Source organism: Schistocerca americana, chromosome 9, assembly GCF_021461395.2.
Source record: "Schistocerca americana isolate TAMUIC-IGC-003095 chromosome 9, iqSchAmer2.1, whole genome shotgun sequence".
Taxonomy (NCBI): domain Eukaryota; kingdom Metazoa; phylum Arthropoda; class Insecta; order Orthoptera; family Acrididae; genus Schistocerca; species Schistocerca americana.
This window is the reverse complement of record NC_060127.1, coordinates 175,237,008-175,258,948: the sequence shown is the minus strand read 5'-3', so window position 1 is coordinate 175,258,948 and position 21,941 is coordinate 175,237,008. Positions and strand designations below refer to the sequence as shown.

The 21,941-nt window shown below is 45.6% G+C and overlaps 1 protein-coding gene across 1 annotated transcript; it reads right to left on the bottom strand.

The window, feature by feature from the left end:
* Nucleotides 1–9,211: 9,211 nt before the first annotated feature.
* LOC124550789 (elastin-like) lies at nucleotides 9,212–21,386 on the bottom strand. Its single transcript, XM_047125513.1, has 3 exons — nucleotides 21,162–21,386; nucleotides 15,396–15,621; nucleotides 9,212–10,209 (listed from the first exon to the last, which is right to left on the bottom strand). The coding sequence occupies exons 1-3, from the start codon at nucleotides 21,384–21,386 to the stop codon at nucleotides 9,212–9,214; spliced, it is 1,449 nt and encodes a 482-aa protein (XP_046981469.1).
* Between the last annotated feature and the right edge of the window lie 555 nt (nucleotides 21,387–21,941).

Sequence of the window (21,941 nt, the reverse complement as noted above, 5' to 3'; positions counted from 1 at the left end):
CACCTTCACGTTATTATGACAACAACCACTCGTTATCCAAGTGTGAGGTGACCCACATGAGTTTCAAAAGAAATCCGTTGGAATTCGATTACTCGATAAATAGTACAATTCTCAAGGCTGTCAATTCAACTAAGTACCTGGGTGTTAAAATTACGAACAACTTCAGTTGGAAAGACCACGTAGATAATATTGTGGGGAAGGCGAGCCAAAGGTTGCGTTTCACTGGCAGGACACTTAGAAGATGCAACAAGTCCACTAAAGAGACACACTACACTCGTTCGTCCTCTGTTAGAATATTGCTGCACGGTGTAGGATCCTTACCAGGTTGGGATTGACGGAGGACATCGAAAGGGTGCAAAAATGGGCAGCTCGTTTTGTATTATCACGTAATAGGGGAGGGAGTGTGGCAGATATGATACGCGAGTTGGGATGGAAGTCATTAAAGCAAAGACGTTTTTCGTCGCGGCGAGATCTATTTACGAAATTTCAGTCACCAACTTTCTCTTCCGAATGCGAAAATATTTTGTTGAGCCCAACCTACATAGGTAGGAATGATCATCAAAATAAAATAAGAGAAATCAGAGCTCGAACAGAAAGGTTTAGGTGTTCGTTTTTCCCGCGCGCTGTTCGGGAGTGGAATGGTAGAGAGATAGTATGATTCTGGTTCGATGAACCCTCTGCCAAGCACTTAAATGTGAGTTGCAGAGTAATCATGTAGATGTAGATGTAGATGCAATACACTCATGCTTTCTGTGATATTATCAACAAATGCTGCACATACGTGAGGTGCTTCGCCACCTCTGTGAGCCATTCTCTTTATCATTATGCTCTTCAAGCCTTACTTTAGTTTCTTTCCATTCGCCCCAAGTACTTCATTTCACAGTCCCAACACTGTACTTCACAAACCCCCGCTTTCCGCATCCAGTTCTCCCCTGTGACAGTTTTATGCTCTGGTCTCTGCTGCAGTTTGTCTTCCGTTCTGAATAGAATTTTAACCCCTTTGTTGAGGATGAAAAATAATTGCTCTCAAAGTAGAGGAAGTTGAGATTTTTGTGGTCTAAGGGAGGAATAAGTCAGCATGTTAAATGAGGCATTTCTGGATCCACTTCAGCGGTGTCCTCCTTGAGAATCACACATCGATTTGTTGTTAATAGCAGAGTTGGAGTTAATGTGTCCCTTTGACCATTCTGTACGGATGCACACATTAGCTAGGACTTGATATATAACGTTCGCCGGCCGGAGTGGCCGTTCGATTCTAAGCGCTACAGTCTGGAACCGAGCGACCACTACGGTCGCAGGTTCGAATCCTGCCTCGGGCACGGATGTGTGTGATGTCCTTAGGTTAGTTAGGTTTAATTAGTTCTAATTCTAGGCGACTTATGACCTCAAAAGTTAAGTCGCATAGTGCTCAGAGCCATTTGAACCATGTAACGTTCAAAGATTTTATGACAAACAACAGCAATGTAGGGGTCTAAGACACATGCGTTAAGAGTAGTACCTAGCTATCAACTGAGCCTTGTGGGGGTGTGATGCAACAACATGATACGTTCAAGGAAGAGTCATATCTTTGACAATGCATGTTAGCTGCTGGAGTTTTACTGTTGACGGTTCCTAGTGGCATAGAAGTTTTAAGGTTTGTTATACGAAGTGGCACACATAAAATCAGCCCCTGCACTGAAAGGAATAGGAATGAAGAAAATCAACGTACATCATCGCTTTCTCACCTTTTTATTGGTTCAAATGGCTCTGAGCACTATGGGACTTAACATCTATGGTCATCAGTCCCCTAGAACTTAGAACTACGTAAACCTAACTAACCTAAGGACATCACACAACACCCAGTCATCACGAGGCAGAGAAAATCCCTGACCCCATCGGGAATCGAACCCGGGAACCCGGGCGCGGGAAGCGAGAACGCTACCGCACGACCACGAGCTGCGGACTTATGTTTTTATTGTACAGTTTCATGATTAAATACGTAATTAACAGTTTAACTAACAGATTTACTCTTATTAGTTTAATAAGAATATTTTAGAAAGGAATTTAAAGTCTGTGTTGAAAATGTTCTCCGCCAACATCAAAGCAAAGTTGTGCACGTCGAAGCGTGTTAAGGAAAACACTTTCCAGTACTCTTTGAGGAATGTTCGAAATTTCTTCACGTATGTTGTTTTTTAATGTGTTCTGGGATTGTTGCGGTAAACTCTAGCCTTTAGAAATCCCCAGAAGTAAAAGTCAGATGGTGACAAGTTGCGAGAGCGGGATGGCCACAAGCCCTTACTAATGGTCCTCTCTTCTGTAAAATCACTATGTAAACGAGCTAAGTACAAATCCGACGTATGAGAAGTTTCCCCATCTTGCTGGTAATATGCACATTTTTCGTTTGGCGTTAACACTTTGCCGTCCGCACGTCTCCTACAAATTTATTCGCTTGGCGCCGGCAGCGCTAATTCGGATTACTTGCCTTGTCGTCGGCCGCTTGTCACTTTTCCGTTGATGACAAGCTTCAAACCCATTAACTTTTGCGCGCTTTAAATTTTCCGGAAATTCTCTATTTTCCCGTATCGTTCCACATACACAAATTTTCTTTTCAAGTCACTTCTCTGCAAGTTCTACACTCTTATAATAATTATTCATGTAGAGGAGATGCCACTTTCCATAAGAAGGTGTCACTGGTTTTGTCAAAGGGTGGCGGGCGTGGGTGGCCGAGCGGTTCTAGGCGCTACAGTCTGGAACGGTGCGACCGCTACGGTCGCAGGTTCGAATCCTGCGTCGGGTATGGATGTGTGTGATGTCCTTAGGTTAGTTGGGTTTAAGTAGTTCTAAGTTCTAGGGGGCTGATGACCTCAGAAGTCCGACAGTGCTCATAGCCATTTGAACTATTTTTTTTGTTAAAGGTTGTCGAGCACCGGAATATATCTTCAATGAGGAAATGTATCTCGTATTCGAATCACACAGCATCCGAATGAGTATGACATATTTCGTAATTTTTGACGGATTGTAAACTTTAAAATTTAACTTTCCAAGCCACGGCATCACTCCTTCATCAATTGAGATGTTTTGACTTAGATTAAACGTTTCTTTAAACTTTTTGGAAAAATAATCAATTACGAATTGCACTTTGCAAAGCCGGTCGGCATTATCTGGTTTATTGTTATTGTCAGAAATATTTTAAAATGATAATATTTGTCTGAATAGGTTGCGGGGCATCGTTTTGCGAAATATCGGTGTGTCTAGCAACGGATTCGTTGACCAGTAATCATCGATCCTTGCTTTTTTTTTTTACAATTCCCATAAGGATAGCAAGACCAAACCATTTTATAAGTTCGGGTCCCGTAATCTCGACAAGTTTTTTTAAAATCCAATTTCCTTCCATTGCAATTTTGACTGTAATACTTGTTGGTTTCGTTGCAAATATATTCAAATAGATCGTTTCCGTTATATAATCCTACGAAATCCAAGACGCTCTGAGTATCTTTGGGATATACGAGTATGTGTGGACCCGGAATCCTCCAAATTTATTATTGGTCCTCAGCAAATCATAGTCTGTCTTATTCATCCGAATGAGTTGGCAACCGTTGCATTCGTCGGATTCTTCTAGGACGTATTTCACTATCTTCCGGCCATTCTGCTTCACTTTCATTTTTTTAAAAATATCCAATGTCTTCTTCCCAATCGGCCAAGTCGTCCGGAACGTCAGACAAGACGACCACGTCATCGTCATCGTCATCGTAAATAATCGTATCGTCTCTTTCGTCTGCCATGATGAAAGTGCCCAAGTTCTTATAAAAACAAAAAACTTGTTGACGTGTGTAACTTATTGTTACCTAAACAAAACTTCAAGAGAATGCAAAAGATACTAAAGTGCTGTCGCCGGCCACTGAGCTATACTATGCACACGACACCACTGTGGTGTCGCCGGACGTCATAGTGTTAACAGAGCTGAAAGTTCATTGTAGAGTTGCAAGGAAGCATGTGTGTTGACAGTTTCGTTGAAGAACAATCGTCCGATAATTCTGTTACCAGATACAGCACACCATACACGAATTTTCAAAACATGTAACGGCTTTTGCAGTATGCCATTGGGATTCTCTGTAGCCCAGTGTCTTGTGTTGTGTGAATTAACGTAACCCGACAGGTGTAACCAAGCTTCATCCGTCGAAAAAAGGAGGAACTGATCAAGATGTCCCCCAGCGACACTTTCCAGCAACCAACACAGTAATGTGTACGCTTACCCTTGTCCGCGCCGGCCGAAGTGGCCTTGCGATTAAAGGCGCTGCAGTCTGGAACCGCAAGACCGCTACGGTCACAGGTTCGAATCCTGCTTAGGGCATGGATGTTTGTGATGTCCTTAGGTTAGTTAGGTTTGACTAGTTCTAGGTTCTAGGGGACTAATGACCTCAGCAGTTGAGTCCCATAGTGCTCAGAGCCATTTGAACCAACCCTTGTCCGCTTCTTTTATTTGCTGAATAACACTCACGCGGTAAGGTTTCATTTTCAAGCCATGAAGGATGCGTTGACATGACCTGCGAGATATTCCACATTTCTGTGATAATCGTTGTGTTGATTTGTAGGGACTTATTTCAGTGTGTGGAGTCACGTTTGCCACGTTCTCTTTGAATTAACAACACTGTCTGTCGAACGCCGCTTTCTCACTAGATCCAGAATCGTTGATTTTGCAGGAATATTACTTTCAGGAAACTTCTCATGAAAAGTGTCACGAGCAACTTTAATGGCTTCAGGCCGCACATATTCTTCAACAATGAACACACTTTCTTCAGTGGTGTAAGGCATGACAATGAAGTACACGGTTTATAACTACTACTTTCCGTATGAGCTACTCACACGCTACTGCTCTTGGAAGGTGGCAAAGAAACTGAGAAGCTAGTAATGCTACTCACGCGCGTTCGCAGTCCGGTTCGGGCCGGTTTTATGTACGCCACTCTGTATTACAGGACGATATAAATGCTTACATAGTTCTCTCAAGATAATCAGCAACCAGTCGCATAACAGAAATTTAATTTCTTAACCGGTTTCAGGCACTTACTACTCTTCTTCAGAACGTTCTAACTGTAGCATTATTGCCGACCGGAGTGGCCTGGCGGTTCTAGGCGCTACAGTCTGGAGCCGCGCGACCGCTACGGTCGCAGGTTCGAATCCTGCCTCGGGCATGGATGTGTGTGTTGTCCTTAGGTTAGTTAGGTTTAAGTAGTTCTAAGTTCTAGGGGACTGATGACCTCAGCAGTTAAGTCCCATAGTGCTCAGAGCCATTTGAACCATTTTTTTGTAGCATTATTTGCGAGTGTTAACAATAAGATACATGTTGACACTCTCAAATAATACGATAGTTTTAACCTTGAGAAGAATGGTGCTAAGTGCCTCAAATCGGCTAAGAAATTAAATTTCTTTAATGCAATTGGTTGTTGATTGCTTTGGGTATATAACTACAGTTGCTGAGGACGGATAAATACTAAATTTCAATAGTTATCAGTATATGTACATGTACTGATTTGTTGTTTTATAGTACCTGAAAATGGAATAACTTAGTCCTGAAACATGTTATGGTAAATATATCACACGTTTGACAAATGGTGCGTATCATTCTCGGTACTGATTTATTAGTCGGTTGTCCGATGGCTTCACAAGAGATAAAATAGTGCTTATCGGAAACAGCAAGGTGTTACCCTGTGACTACAACAGCAATGAGTCGCATTTGGAAGCTGTCAGCTTGTGCAGATTCCTGGGTGTAACAATTTATGATACTACGAAATTGATTGAGCAATCGTAGGTAGGTCAAATGACATCGCTAGGATAATGGGAAAACGTAGCCATTCTAGAAAGCAGATTTATTCAGGCATCTGCGTGTTTCTTCCTAGGACATTGCTCAGATGTGTGGGGCCCATACCAGGTAGGACTAACAGTGGATATTGAAAATATACAGAGAAGGGAAGCACGGCCTGTCACAGGTTTTTTGACGCGTGGAACAGCGCCATGCAGACGCTGAAAAACCCATACTTTTGGACGCTTGAAGGTAAACACCAGTCATCCCACGATTTTCTCCTTACAGGGTTTCAAGATCTAACATTAAGGGAAAGAGCTACTACAACATGTATTTCCAAGACTAGAATTCCAGAGGTATTTAAGCAGTCTTTCTTACCACACTGCTTATACAAATCGAAAAAAACATAATAAGAGGAATATAGGGACGTACCCACCATCATGCACTTCACATAGGCCTCCAGGACGTAGTTGCAGGAAATAAAGGAAACTGGAAAGTGGGAAAGAAAGTCGAGTGCCAGAATTAACATCCGGAGACTTTATCCATCTTGTCCGATGTAAGGCAGACTTACATCTATTGAGACGCATACTGAATGAACCAAACAAAGATGGTGATGATTGGTAAAAGAGCGGTGAATGATTTCCATAACATCACCAATGAGAAAACATAGTGGTGGACGATATTAAAGAATACTCCTACTTAGAAATAATGATTATACAAAGATGCCAAAACAAGCAAGTAGATCAGTACTGTCTAAGAAACCTTTCGTCAATAAGGGTGTTGTACAGGTATCACACATTAATGCGAAAGCGAGGAAGTAGCACCTCCAAGCGTTCTTCTTGAGGGCAGCATTGTATGGTAGTGAGGCAAATCTGAAGAAGAAAAATGGAGAAAAATTCTGCTGGCTACACGGCAAGTGATGTACTCACTGTGAAACTGCTGACAAGTTATAATGTACTGTACATGCGACTCGGCAACGTACACTGATCAAAAGTATCGGGACACATGTTCGCAGACATTAGTATGAGGTGTGTCCACCTTTCGTCTTTACGTCGGCTTTGCTAGGACACGTCCATTTAAGTGTCTGAATGTGTAGCTCTTTATACTCATGAAGTAATGATATCGACAGGGGACCGCAAATTGATTCCATATTTTTAGCTTTCAAATGGTTCAAATGGCTCTGAGCACTATGGGACTTAACTGCTGAGGGCATCAGTCCCCTAACTAACCTAAGGACAGCACACACATCCATGCCGGAGGCAGGATTCGAACCTGCGACCGTAGCGGTCGCGCGGTTCCAGACTGTAGAGCCTAGAACCGCTCGGCCACTCCGGCCGGCTTTTAGGTTTCCAAATGCCTTTCGACACCGTTCCTCACGAGCGCCTTCTAACCAAACTGCGGGCCTATGGAACATCGCCTCAGCTGTGCGACTGGATTCGTGATTTCCTGTCAGAACGGTCACAGTTCGTAATAATAGACGGAAAATCATCGAGTTAAATAAGAGTAATATCCGGCATTCCCCAAGGAAGTGTTACAAGCCCTCTATTGTTCCTGATCTGTATTAACGCCATAGGAAACAATCTCAGTAGCCGTCTGATTGTTTGCAGATGATGATGTCATTTACCGTCTGTTAAAATCAGTGGATGACCAAAATGAATTGCAAAATGATTTAGATACGATATCTGTATGATTCGAAAAGTGGCAGTTGACTCTGAATAAAGAAAAGTGTGAAGTTACTCACATGAGTACGAAAAGAAATCCGCTACATTTCGATTACGTGATAAGTCACACAAACCTGAAAGCTGCAAATTCAACTAAGTACTTAGGAATTAAAATTACAAATAACACGAATTGGAACGATCACAAGGATAGTGTCGTGGGTAGAGCAAACCAAAGACTGCTATTCTTTGGCAGAACACTTACATGGTGCAACAGGTCTACTAAAGAGACTGCTTACACCACGCTTGTCCGTCCACAGCTCGTGGTCTAGTGCTCAGTGTTGCTGCCTCTGCATCACGGGGTCTCGGGTTGGATTCCCAGCCGGATTGGGGATTTTATCTGGCCGGGGACTGAATGTTTGTGTTGTCCTCATCATTTCATCATAATCATCATCATTTGTGACAGTGGATCGATTGGATTGCGAGAAAAATTGGACTGTGTAAAAATTGGGACTTTGCACGGGCGCTGATGACCGAGCAGTTGAGCGCCCCACAAACCAATCATCATCATCATCATCATCATCATCATCATCATCATCATCATCACGCTTGTCCGCCGTATTGTGGGGTATTGGTGTGCGGTGTGGGATCCGCATCAGGGGGGGACTGACGGATGACATCGAAAAGGTTCAAAGAAGGGCAGCTCGTTTTTTACTATCTCGAAATAGGGAAGATAGTGTCGCAGACATGATACGTGAAGGGCTGAAATGTCCCGGATGGATTTGTTTCTCAGGTAACATCCGATTAGTCCGGGTTCCAAGTCACTGAGCCCTCCTGATCAATCATTCTGCTGTTACTTCTTCTATATTGGCACACAACGCTCACCAACTCCGTTCTCTCATGACCTATAGAGTTCAACACAGCATTACATAGCGTGTCATGATATTTTTGATCACAAAGTGCATCCTTTGTTCTCATTTAGGCCTGTCATAACTGAAGGTAAATTAGCGCTGTGCATTGTCATCAATGGAGAAGAGAATCCGGCGCTGTTAATAAATGATGAGACTGACAAACACAGCCAATTTCTTGTTTTGTAGGAGAGAAACAATTCGCTTATTTGTTCCGTACACTATAGAACTTCTGTTTGTCATGAAATCGTTGTGACAACAGTACTGCGTAAGTTTACAGGCAAGAATGTCGGTTGTAATATAGGGAGCACAATAACAAATGCTTTTGGTACAAAGCTCATAAACTTTATTTTATTCTGTGCGTCACACATAAATAGATACATGTAGAAAATAATGAAGTATCGTACAGTTATTATAAACGAAATTGCAAAATGAATCGCTGTGTTAGTAGTGAAATATATATGCAAAATGTCGTCAGCTCAGTTCTGGACAACAGCACTGGGAATCGCCTCGCGATTTTTTTTCCGTACTCTAAGACATCAAGATGATTTACTGGCCACAAAAATCTCTATTTCACTCCTGTTATGACTGAAAATTCGGCGGACTTTATGCCGTATAAATTTCAAATGCACACTATATGTCGTCAATTCTCCCATCAACAACCGAGATCATGGGATGTGACGTTTAAGCAAATTTCTTTCTGGAAGAAAACCTGGAGTTCCAGTACTCTGGAGTACAATTAATGCATGCTGCTGAAATATTTGGCAGGCATAACTTGTGCTAGTTACAGTAATTTGAATTGTTTCTAGTGCCAGAGAGATCCAGTGCTGTTGTCAAATGTGGCATGAATCTCATGGTGTATGGATCAGTCAGTGCTTGAGGTAGGTCTTGTAGAGTGAGCCGTAGCTGCCTCCCGAGGAGAAACTGGTGGCTGCCGGGAGTACCTTCACGATGGTACCGCCTCCGTAGGATCCACCAATTCCGCCACCGATGAGGCTACCACCTCCGTATGCGAGCCCACCTCTTCCGTAGCCATATCCAAGACCGCCCCCGATTCCACCTCCAGAGATGATAGCGCCGCCTCCTAGGCCGCCTCCCAAGCCTCCTCCCAAGCCTCCTCCCAGGCCACCTCCCAGGCCGCCTCCCAAGCCGCCTCCAATGCCGCCTCCCAGTCCGCCTCCAAATCCTCCTCCGATTCCTCCTCCGATTCCGCCTCCGAGTCCTCCGCCTCCGGCGATGATGCCGGTGGTAGCGATGGGCACGACAGCAGCGCTAACGCCAGTGGACACTGGCACTGGTACGGGCTGGGGGACGGGGTACGGCTGGGGGACGGAGACTGGCACGGGGTGGGGTACCCTGACGGGGTACGGCTGGGGTACGGGAACAGGTACGGGGACCGGTCGGGACACGGGCACGGGCTGGGGTACGGGGACAGGAACGGGGCGGTCGACTGCTACGGGGACGGGGTGGGGTACCCTGACAGCGTACGGCTGAGGCACTCTGACAGGCACCGGTTCCGGGACTCTGACGGGGTATGGCTGGGGTACGGGTACGGACACGGGAACGGGGCGGGACACCGGTACGGGGACCGGCTGTGGCACAGGTACCGGGACGGTGACTGTTCTCAGGACGGTCTGCGACACTCCGCCCACTGCGGCAGCTCCACCACCCAGGGCGGCACCGCCTGCGAGGCCTCCAGCAGCGAGACCCAGTCCTCCTCCAGAAGCCAATGCCAGACCACCAGCTCCACCTCCGATGCCGCCTCCGATACCACCTGCGGCTAATCCCAGGCCGCCACCATAAGAGCCTCCCAAGCCGCCACCACTGATTACTGCGCCTCCTATCGCACCAGAGGAGAGACCACCACCTGTGGACAAGACAAAGATGAATTAATTATACAAAAACTCAGTTGCTTCTCTAGCAAGCTACACTACTGGACATTATTATTGCTACACCAACAAGAAATTCTGATGATAAACGGGTATTCATTGGACAGATTTATTATACTAGAACTGACATTTGATTACATTTTCACACAATTTCGGTGCATAGATCCTGAGAAATCAGAAGAATCACCTCTGGCCGTAATAACGGCCTTGATACTCCTGGGCATTGAGTCAAACAGAGTTTGGATGGCGTGTACAGGTACAGCTGCCCATGCAGCTCCAACACGATACCACAGTTCATCAAGAGTAGTGACTGGCGTACTGTGACGAGCCAGTTGCTCGGCCACCATTGACCAGACGTTTTCAGTTGGTGAGAGATCTGGAGAATGTACTGGCCAGGGCAGCAGTCGAACATTTTCTGTACCCAGATAGGCCCGTACAGGACCTGCAACATGCGGTCGTGCATTATCCTGCTGTAATGTAGGGTTTCGCAGGGATCGAATGAAGGGTAGAGCCACGGGTCGTAACACATGTGAAATGTAATGTCCACTGTTCAAAGTGCCATCAATGCGAACAAGAGGTGACCGAGACGTGTAACCAATGGCACCCCATACCATCACGCCGGGTGATACGCCAGTATGGCGATGACGAATACACGCTTCCAATGTGCGTTCACCACGATATCGCCAAACACGGATGCGACCAAAATGATGCCGTAAACAGAACTTAGATTCATCCGAAAAAATGACATTTTGCCATTCGTGCACCCAGGTTCGGCGTTGAGTACACCATCGCAGGTGCTCCTGTCTGTGATGCAGCGTCAAGCGTAACCGCAGCCGTGGTCTCCCAGCTGATACTCCATGCTACTGCAAATATCGTCGAACTGTTCGTGCAGATGGTTGTTGTCTTGCACACTTCCCCATCTATTGACTCAGGGATCGAGACGTGGCTGCACGATCCGTTACAGCCATGCGGATAAGATTCCTGTCATCTCGACAAATACGAGGCCGTTGGGATCCAGCACGGCGTTCCGTATTACCCTCCTGAACCCACCGATTACATATTCTGCTAACAGGCATTGGATCTCGACCAACGCGAGCAGCAATGTCGCGATACGATAAACCGCAATCGCGATAGGCTACAATCCGACCTTTATCAAAGTCGGAAACGTGATGATACGTATTTCTCCTCCTTACACGAGGCATCACAACAACGTTTCACCAGGCAAAGCCGGTCAACTGCTGTTTTTGTATGAGAAATCGGTTGGAAACTTTCCTCGTGTCAGCACGTTGTGGGTGTCACCACCGGCGCCAACCTTGTGTGAATGCTCTAAAAAGCTAATCATTTGCATATTACAACATCTTTTTCCTGTCTGTTAAATTTCGCGTCTGTAGCACGTCATCGTCGTGGTGTAACAATTTCAATGGCCAGTAGTGTAATGCCGTTGATTCTGGCATACTCATTTCTGTTACTAAGGATATAAGAGGCCGATTCACATGCATACCTTGAAATTAATAGCATTTCTAAATGTTGTACTACCGATTTAGCAGCAGCTGTCCTTTTGTTTCGACAAATGGCCGATAGTTACCAGCCTGTTGTTGCATCACAGAGAAAGAAGTTAAGTCAATGTAAATATAGCTGTCGGCCTGCACCGCGTTTGTGTAGTGAAGGTGTAAAATGTGAGAAAATGCATCGCACAGTGAAAGCACAGTATGGCGATTCTTGTGTGCCACTGCAGCAAGCGTACGAGTGGTACTAGTACTACTACTACTACTACTACGTGATCAAGCCCAGTGGACCACACGCATCTACAAGTTTCCTCCTCCACTGTATTCTGTCCATTGCTGCTATCCGCCATCCGTTCACATCTATTGACACTTGGTTTAAATCTTCATGGAATCCATCCCTCCAACACTTCTTGGGTCTCCCTGGCGGTCTTTTTCCTGTAGGTGTGAAATCTAGGAGCTTCCGAGGCCATCTGTGATCTTCCATCTGGGCCACATTGCTGGCTCACTGCATTCGTTTGGCTTTGACATTTCCTGCTATATTTGGCTGCTGGTATAGTTGCTCAAGCTCTTGGTTGTATCTTATCCTCCATTCCCCTGTACCTTCATCCAGAACCGGACCGAAGATCTTCCGAAGCACTTTTCTCTCAAAAACAAGGAGCTTATGGAAGTCCTGTTTCCGGATACTCCATGTCTCACAGCCATATAGAACAACAGGCTGGATCATGGTTTTGTACAGTCGAATCTAGAGCTGTCTGGAGAGATATTTGGACCGAAGCAGTTGTGCTAGGCTGTGGTAAGATCGGTTTCCTGCTTGTATTCTGGCATTGATCTCTGCTTCACATGACGAGTTCTCAGTGAAAAGTGCCCCTAGGTATTTGAATTCTTGCACTCTCTTGTAGGAATGGTCCCCAACCTGCAGTGATTGTAGATGACCAGCAGTCTGACAATGACCACGAGTCATAACGAGGTACTATGTCTTGCTTTCGTTTATGTTTAGCCCAAGTTTGATGGCAGCCTCCTTTAGTGCTTTGGTCATTTGTTCCAACTCCTCTTCCGACCTAGAGAGTAAACAGATGTCGTCTGCATAGGCTAAGTATGCCAGCCTCTTTCCTTCGATTTCAATCCCTTCGTTCTCTTGGAAGGTCTCGCGTACGATCTTCTCGAGGGCACAGTTAAACAGGACAGGGGACAACCCAACTCCTCGCCTGACTCCTGTCACAACGAGTGGTACTGGAACTTTAAATTTCGTGGAAGATTATCCTCTCCCGGGCCAGGCAAAACGTTTACTGACGAAAAAACGCTACAATAGTAGAAGAGCTCGCGAAAGAGAGAATGCGTATTATTGTAGGAGAAATGGCCTCTATTTTTTATACTGTTGCTGATTGAGCACGCAGTACTGTCCGTGGTGTTCCTCTGTGTAAGAAAGGTGGGTGACACGTCATTTGAGTGCTAAATTTATAATTCGTCGCTTCGATGCCTAAGAGGGAATTTTGAATCGTTTTCAAGTAAAACTTCATGGATTTCTGCATACGTTAGAGGAAAAGAGACCTGGATGCGTTATCACCATCCTGAAATGAATAGGTCAAGCAAGGAACGGCGTACAGTTCGTCGCCAAACCGAAAGAAACAAAATCCACACTCAGACATCAGCAGGAAGGCTCGTGCTAACACTCTTTTGGATGGCGAAGGCGTATTTTTAGAACGCTGTATGAAATCTGCTACGAAATGATCTTCGCCTTGTAGTTAGGAGTTAACGAGTCTCCCAGATTGTAGGTGTTTCCTTGCAACTTGTCGATGCTTGTCCTTAAAATATCCGTTCAACAGTAGCAAACTTTACACGATATGAAATTTGACCTCGCCTCCTAGTGTCTTTCGGGTGTTCGCAGGGTTCAAAGAAACGGCGAAAAGCAAGCGTTTCTGAACGAATGAAGAACTGAAAACTTCAGTTTGCGAGTGGTTGTACTCATAAACAAAAGAATTCTTCTCACAAGCTACACGTGCACTTTTGAAGCGTCGCAATGCAAGCGTTACACGTCATTCTGCTTAATAGTAAGCAATTAAGGTTTCCATTTGAATCACCCTTGTATAGCAGTGTACCACCTGACAGTACCGATACATATTTCCATAGTATACACGTGCATTTTTAACTTAAATGTCAAGTACATGTTGAACGACATTGCTTCTGATACGCGAGAAAATCGTGGTTGAAAATGGCTCTGAGCACTATGGGACTTAACATCGGAGGTCATCAGTCCCCTAGAACGTAGAACTACTTAAACCTAACTAACCTAAGGACATCACACACAGCCATGCCCGAGGCAGGATTCGAACCTGCGACCGTAGCAGTCTCGCGGTTCCGGACTGAAGCGACTAGAACCGCTCGGCCACCGCGGCCGGCGAGAAAATCGTCTAATAACGCAATTGAAAAGTCTCGTACCACAGACGTCTTTCACAATGAGTAAACTACAATTTTTACAAAATGAAATTTTCACTCTGCAACGGAGTTTGCGCTGATATGAAACTTCCTGGCAGATCAAAACTCTGTGCCAGACCGAAACTCGAATTCGGGACCTCTGTCTTTCGCGGGCAAGCGCTTTGCCAACTGAACTGCCCAATCACGACTCACGACCCGTCCTCACGGCTTTACTTCCGCCAGGATAATTTCTACATTTGTGCATAGAAAGCAGCTGAGTGACTGACACGTGTTTTCACAAAAGTCTGGTAATGGAAGCAAATTAGCTTTCGGAAAAGTGAAGCCGCCCAAGAGGTTATTCTGTTGTTGAGATTGTAAGCTGAAGCAAGAATTCCATCGGATATGCAGACCTATAAAAGGCGTTCGAGCATGTAACGTGGTGCAACCCTGGAAAAAATGGTACTCGCTATATGGATATGTGTGTAGTATATATGCATAAGATTTTACGTCTCAGCAAGCAAGAGTGGGAAAATGGACGTGAGAGAACTATAACTACAGTACGAGTACTGCTTGTGCCCAATGGCTGATCGAAATAACTTGCTTTTGCTTGATTACTGGTTTGATATCTACTCCTTCAGAGTAAACTATCATTCCTGAAAAGTGTGTGAGATTGTGGTTCATACCAACTGGAACTACTGGTTAAATTCAACCTCTGGATGTTTGTTTTTTTCCGTGCGTATAAAATATATTACCGCACTGTCTGCAACAACGTCCTTAAAGTATAGCCAGTTTCATGATAAGTTCCACAACTGAAACTGGTAGGCACTGGTATCAAGCTACGACCACAAACTTAGAGCAATCACATAAACTAGCTCTAAGCTTGTGGTTATAGCTTAATACCAGTGCCTACCAATTTCAGTTGCATATTACAGCACTGAGGATGGTCACCAAGTGACCGAAAATCGATTTTGCTGACAATAAAACAACAAAATACGGCCAATGCTGATTTTCCTTCCAGTTATATTCCTATTTTTCTCGGGATTACGAGGGTCTTGCACCATTTACACCATCGACTGTATTTTTCTGGGGATACAGTTGCAATGAAAACGTCACGACTTTTCTGCAGTAGTGCTTTCATTTTCAAGCGCAAATATTGTAGCGTCACCTTTATTGGAAGCGAAACTGATCGTCGTCTAACAGCTCCACGATATTCTCTTACTCTCTTCTGCATTTGTTAGTTTACTTACCCAGACCATATCCGTAGCCGCCTCCGTATCCACCTCCGTATCCACCTCCATATCCGCCCCCATATCCGCCGCCATAGCCGCCGCCGTAGCCGTAGCCGCCACCGTAGCCGCCTCCGAGGCCGAGGCCGCTGCCGATGGTGAAGATGCCCCGCTTGTCAACCTTCTTGGCGACCGGAGCCTCCTCGGCGTACACCACAGCTGCCGCCAGCAGCGCCCATCCCAGAACCTGCAACATCCACACTCCTCTGCATATGGCTGCGACGCGAGACGGCGAAGTTTGTTTCTGCCCAAGAAAGAAGCAGAAGTATTTTGGAAAGCACCTGCTGTCTCAGTCGATCACTGTTACACTGTTGATCTTCCAAATTGCAACAACATGTAGACAGCATGCAACAACGTCGTACTGCCTGACCTCATGCAGGATCTCAACGGCCCTAAGCGACTAGCGCCCGAGAGGAGACCTTGCTCACTTGTGTGTGCTGGACTGCACAACCGTGTCACGTACCTTGCTTGCAGCAACAAAGTTAGGAAACTACTGCGAAAGCAAAAAGAGCTTCACTGCAAGTTTAAAAGCAGCCAAAACCTCTCAGACAAACAGAAGCTAAACGATCTCAAAGTTAGCGTAAAGAGGGCTATGCGTGAAGCGTTCAGTGAATTCGAAAGTAAAATTCTATGTACCGACTTGACAGAAAATCCTAGGAAGTTCTGGTCTTACAATAAATCAAGAAGTGGCTCGAAACAGAATGTCCAGACACTCTGGGATGATGATGGCATTGAAACAGAGGATGACACGCGTAAAGCTGAAATACTAAACACCTTTTTCCAAAGCTGTTGTACAGAGGAAGACCGCACTCAAGTTCCTTCTCTAAATCCTCGCACGAACGAAAAAATGGCTGACATCGAAATAAGTGTCCAAGGAATAGAAAAGCAACTGGAATCACTCAATAGAGGAAAGTCCACTGGACCTGACGGGATACCAATTCGATTCTACACGGAGTACGCGAAAGAACTTGCCCCCCTTCTAACAGCAGTGTGCCGCAAGTGTCTAGAGGAACGGAAGGTTCCAAATGGTTGGAAAAGAGCACAGATAGTCCCAGTCTTCAAGAAGGGTCGTCGAGCAGATGCGCAAAACTATAGACCTATATCTCTGACGTCGATCTGTTGTAGAATTTTAGAACATGTTTTTTGCTCGCGTATCATGTCATTTCTGGAAACCCAGAATCTGCTCTGTAGGAATCAACATGGATTCCGGAAACAGCGATCGTGTGAGACCCAACTCGCTTCATTTGTTCATGAGACCCAGAAAATATTAGATACAGGCTTCCAGGTAGATGCCATTTTCCTTCACTTCCAGAAGGCGTTCGATACAGTTCCGCACTGTCGCCTGGTAAACAAAGTAAGAGCCTACGGAATATCAGACCAGCTGTGTGGCTGGATTGAAGAGTTTTTAGCAAACAGAACACAGCATGTTGTTATCAATGGAGAGACGTCTACAGCCGTTAAGGTAACCTCTGGCGTACCACAGGGGAGTGTTATGGGACCATTGCTTTTCACAATATATATAAATGACCTAGTAGATAGTGTCGGAAGTTCCATGCGGCTTCTCGCGGATGATGCTGTAGTAAACAGAGAAGTTGCATCATTAGAAAATTGCAGCGAAATGCAGGAAGATCTGCAGCGGATAGGCACTTGGTGCAGGGAGTGGCAACTGACCCTTAACATAGACAAATGTAATGTATTGCGAATACATAGAAAGAAGGATCCTTTGTTGTATGATTATATGATAGCGGAACAAACAATGGTAGCAGTTACTTCTGTAAAATATCTGGGAGTATGCGTGCGGAACGATTTGAAGTGGAATTATCATACAAAATTAATTGTTGGTAAGGTGGGTGCCAGGTTGAGATTCATTGGGAGAGTCCTTAGAAAATGTAGTCCATCAACAAAGGAGGTGGCTTACAAAACACTCGTTCGACCTATACTTGAGTATTGCTCATCAGTGTGGGATCCGTACCAGGTCGGGTTGACAGAGGAGATAGAGAAGATCCAAAGAAGAGCGGCGCGTTTCGTCACAGGGTTATTTGGAAAGCGTGATAGCGTTACGGAGATGTTTAGCAAACTCAAGTGGCAGACTCTGCAAGAGAGGCGCTCTGCATCGCGGTGTAGCTTGCTGTCCAGGTTTCGAGAGGGTGCGCTTCTGGATGAGATATCGAATATATTTCTTCCCCCTACTTATACCTCCCGAGGAGATCACGAATGTAAAATTAGAGAGATTCGAGCGCGCACGGAGGCTTTCCGGCAGTCGTTCTTCCCGCGAACCATACGCGACTGGAACAGGAAAGGGAGGTAATGACAGTGGCACGTAAAGTGCCCTCCGCCACACACCGTTGGGTGGCTTGCGGAGTATGAATGTAGATGTAGATCCATACAGGCAGTGCAGTGAGGTTGCGCGCGCCATGGAATGTCAGCATAAGGACATATTTTAAGAGTATGTGCAAATGTTTATAATTTCAGCACAACAACACATGTTAGTAAACGTATCTTCGCCTAAATTCTGTGAATGTGGAAATATTACACTACTGGTTTATTATGCAAAGAGCGCATTTGGGCGTTGGTTGCTTGTAAGAAGCCGACCTGTGTGACCGAGCGGTTCTAGGCGCTACAGTCTGGAACCGCGCGACCGCTACGGTCGCAGGTTCGAATTCTGCCTCGGGCATGGATGTGTGTGATGTCCTTAGGTTAGTTAGGTTTAAGTAGTTCTAAGTTCTTGGCGACTGATGACCTCAGAAGTTAAGTCGCATAGTGCTCAGAGCCATTTGAACCATTTTTCTTAGTGCAGATACCAGCATTTGGCGAGCAGTACGGTCATAACAAGAGTTGCCCTCGGCACGTCTGTAGCAGAGAGGAGATTAAGATCGGTGTCTCCGTTCCATCTTCTACAGCTCTTTGAGCCTAGCTTTCAACAACTTAATGTAAGACACCATTTTGCGTGCCATGTCCTGACTTACCTCCATCCGGAAGGTGTCCGGTTGTTGCTCTCGCCAGCATATTCTCCATTTCGCTCACCCACTCAAAACATCTGGCGAATCTCAAGGTGTTAGTTGTTAACTAACGAAACGTTCACACAAAGTCCCAGCGATCACATCTCTCGAAGGAACGAGTCACCGCCCACATCGTACTAAGAACTGAGAGATGGTTAAAGCTCTAAGGAGAGAGTAGTGAAGTTCTGGACAAGCTGTGGCACCTACGTTGCAAAGATATTTTAGAATCTATAGGAGGAAGGGGGGGGGGGGAGGGCAACGACATTGCTGCAGTGGTCCCGTCACATCACCGAAGTAAAGCTCTGTCGGGCTGGGCTAACACTTGGAGGGGGAGGAGGGGGGCGATGAACATTCGGTCTGTGGGGTGCACTCAGCCCTTGTGAGCCAAATTGAGGAGCTACTTGACTGAGAAGTAGCGGCTCCGGTCTCGGAAACTGAGATACCGCCGGGAGAGCGGTGTGCTGACCACATGCCCCTCCATATCCAGCCTGTGGGTCGAGCATGACACGGCGGCCGGTCGGTGCCGTTGGGCCTTCACGGCCTGTCCGGGCCGACTTTAGTTTTAGGAGGAGAGGGGGGGGGGCTTTATAACGACATTACGTTTATCAGGATCCAAAATGAGTGCGACTGCAAACTAGTATGGACAAGAGTAACTCGGGTCGATGGGCTCTGATTAATATCAGGTGTTTGTACCGACCCGCAGATGCAGACACATTGATTGTACTCATTAAAAGATACTCTGAAGACACTATACGAACAGCATCAATACAGAACTAGACGGAGCCGACAGGATTCATACACTGATCAGCACACGATTTTTCATCTCCGTAAAGTCCACCACTGTTTTACTTCAAAATGCGGAAATATATGTGTTTTTTGTTCATCGCATCCAAAATACATCAAAATTAATTCATTCCATCATAACGTATGGCAAGTGCACACACTTAACCTAAAGTTGTGAACGGAGCAGTCTTCAGCTGCGATACGCACTGTTCGGTTTCCACGTAAATGATTTGGTGCACAGGGTGGAGAGCGATCAGCGGTTGTTTGCTGATAATCTGTGGTATATGGGAAAGTGTCGAAGTTCAGTGACTCTAGGAGAATGCAAGATCACATGCACAAAATGTCTGATTTGGTGTGGTGAATCGAAGCCAGATCTAAATTTACGAAAACGCGAGATAATGAGGATGGGCAGTAGAAACAAACACGTAATGTTCCAACACAGAATCCCTAGTGTCCCGCTTGACACAGTAAAATCCTTTAAATATCTGGGAGTAAAGTTGCAAGCGATATGAAATGAAAAGAGGTTGTCAAGTTTGTGAAAGGGAAGGTGAATGGTCGACTTCCGTTTATTGGAAGAATTTTAGGAAAGCGTGGTTCATCTTTAAGGGATATCGCAAATACGACGCTAATGCGACCTATTCTTGAGTAGTGCTCGAGTTTTTTTGATCCGCATAAGGTCGGATTAAACAAGGACACTGAAGCAGTTGAGAGGTGGGCTGCTAGATTTGTTACTGGCGGGTTCGAAAAACATGCAAGTGTTCCGGAGATGCTTCGGGAGCTCAAATGGAAATACCTGGAGGAAAGGCGACGTTCGATTCGAGAAACACTACGGAGAAAATTTAAGGAACCAGCATTTGAAGCTGACTGCCGCCATCATGTATTTCGCGCAAGTACCTTAACGTATGTCACGGGAAACTGGGGCTCATACGGAGACGCACAGACAGTAATTTTTCCCTCACTTTGTCTGTGAGAGGACCAGGAAAGGAAATGACTAGTTGTGGTACTGCGTACCCTCCGCCATGCATCGTACGGCGGCTTGCGGAGTATGTACGTAGATAGAATGAAATTTTCACTCTACAGCGGAGTGTGCGCTGATATGAAACTTCCTGGCCGATGAAAACTGTGTGCCGGACCGATACTCGAACTCGGGACCTTTGCCTTCCGCGGGCAAGAGCTGTACCAACTGAGCTACCCAAGCACGATTCGCACCCCGTCCTCACAGCTTTAATTCCGCCACTACCTCGTCTTCCAAACTTCACAGAAGCTCTCCTGCGAACCTTGCAGAACTAGCACTCCTGGAAGAAAGGAGATGTTTTTTAATAATTTTCAACAATGTTTAAAAACTTCTAAGGTATTTTCTTTTTCTTTACGGCAAATGGCGATCATGGCAGACTAATACATCGCTCTCTGGTATTGTAGGGTAGGGACGCATCTGAGTATTCTTGCGCTATACGACACGTTATTATCGTGAAGAAGCACTCATTGTCCTTCAAATAAACAGGATAAAAAGTGTGATTTACAATCAAAAATAAGACGAATCACGACTTTCATGAAATTCTGTAGGCCTGAAGTTTTGCCTCAAGTAGTGCGCTGAGTCTGACCGGATGTTTTCTTCCAACGAGAAACTGACGACAAAAGGACAGCGGGTAACAATTTAGTTAATTTCCGCCGAATTCAGAGTGCCTTCGTGCAGAACGGGGCAACAACGAGAGACATGAGCCTCATTTTAATCCCTGTGATACGCAACTGAACATCTCTTACGACATAACCGTAAAAATAAAACGGTAGTCTGCTCCAATGAGTTGCCCAAATGAATATCTTTTAACTTTGATGCTACTTTTTTGATAGTAAGGAACTCACACAAGCGGCCAGAGAAATAAGAGATAACTTAGGTTCCAGTATTGAGCCCTGTGGTAGTTCACACGGAGTGTTTTCGGACGCTTACCAGTGCTGTGGTCCTCATGACGATCCTCGTAGTCCTGACGGTGGATCCTTGACGGTACCCTGAGTCCTCTTCTTCCAGAGGACTGGAACTGATGTGCCTGTCTCGTCGCCTTTGGCGGTATATATACCGATCACTTGCACTGGAACAAACGCCGCTGGAGTGGGGGCGAGGTCGTTTGGGATTCTGGAGCGACTCGAGTCGCCCGCGATGACGCCGGAACGGCATCTCCTAGACAGCCGAGACCAGTTGACCACCGGACTGCCCCAGATATCCAGCGTCGCTTTAGAAAGGAATTCGTGCGGCCAGTGCGCGACTGGAGTCCAGATAGGCCTCCTTGTCCTTATCTGTCCGAGCGTGCGAACTGCACTTTCACTGCGGAATCCTTTGGCGGACGAAGGACGGCGCGGCTTCCTAGTCGAGAGCTAGAAAAACAGAGCAGTTACTGCCGTCTGAGTGCAAGTTCTTATCTGCTCTCCCAGTACAGTTATTATCTTCTTAATTGGTGTTCATAAACTTTTTATCTTGCACCTCTTACACTACTCACAGATACACTGCCCTGCAAAACATAATAACGGGATAGGGGAAAGTAAAGTAGCATTAAGAACTGATGAATGAGTGAGTGAATGAATGAAAGAGTGGGAGAATAGTGCTAGAAGTCTCTCTGTCACGCACAGAAAGCCGGACGTCACGTGGCGTTATGTCAGCGTCTCTCTACCGCTGGCCCAGCAGCAGGAAGCTGTTGAAAGAAAGGGAAAATACAAGGTGAAGATTACTGAACTG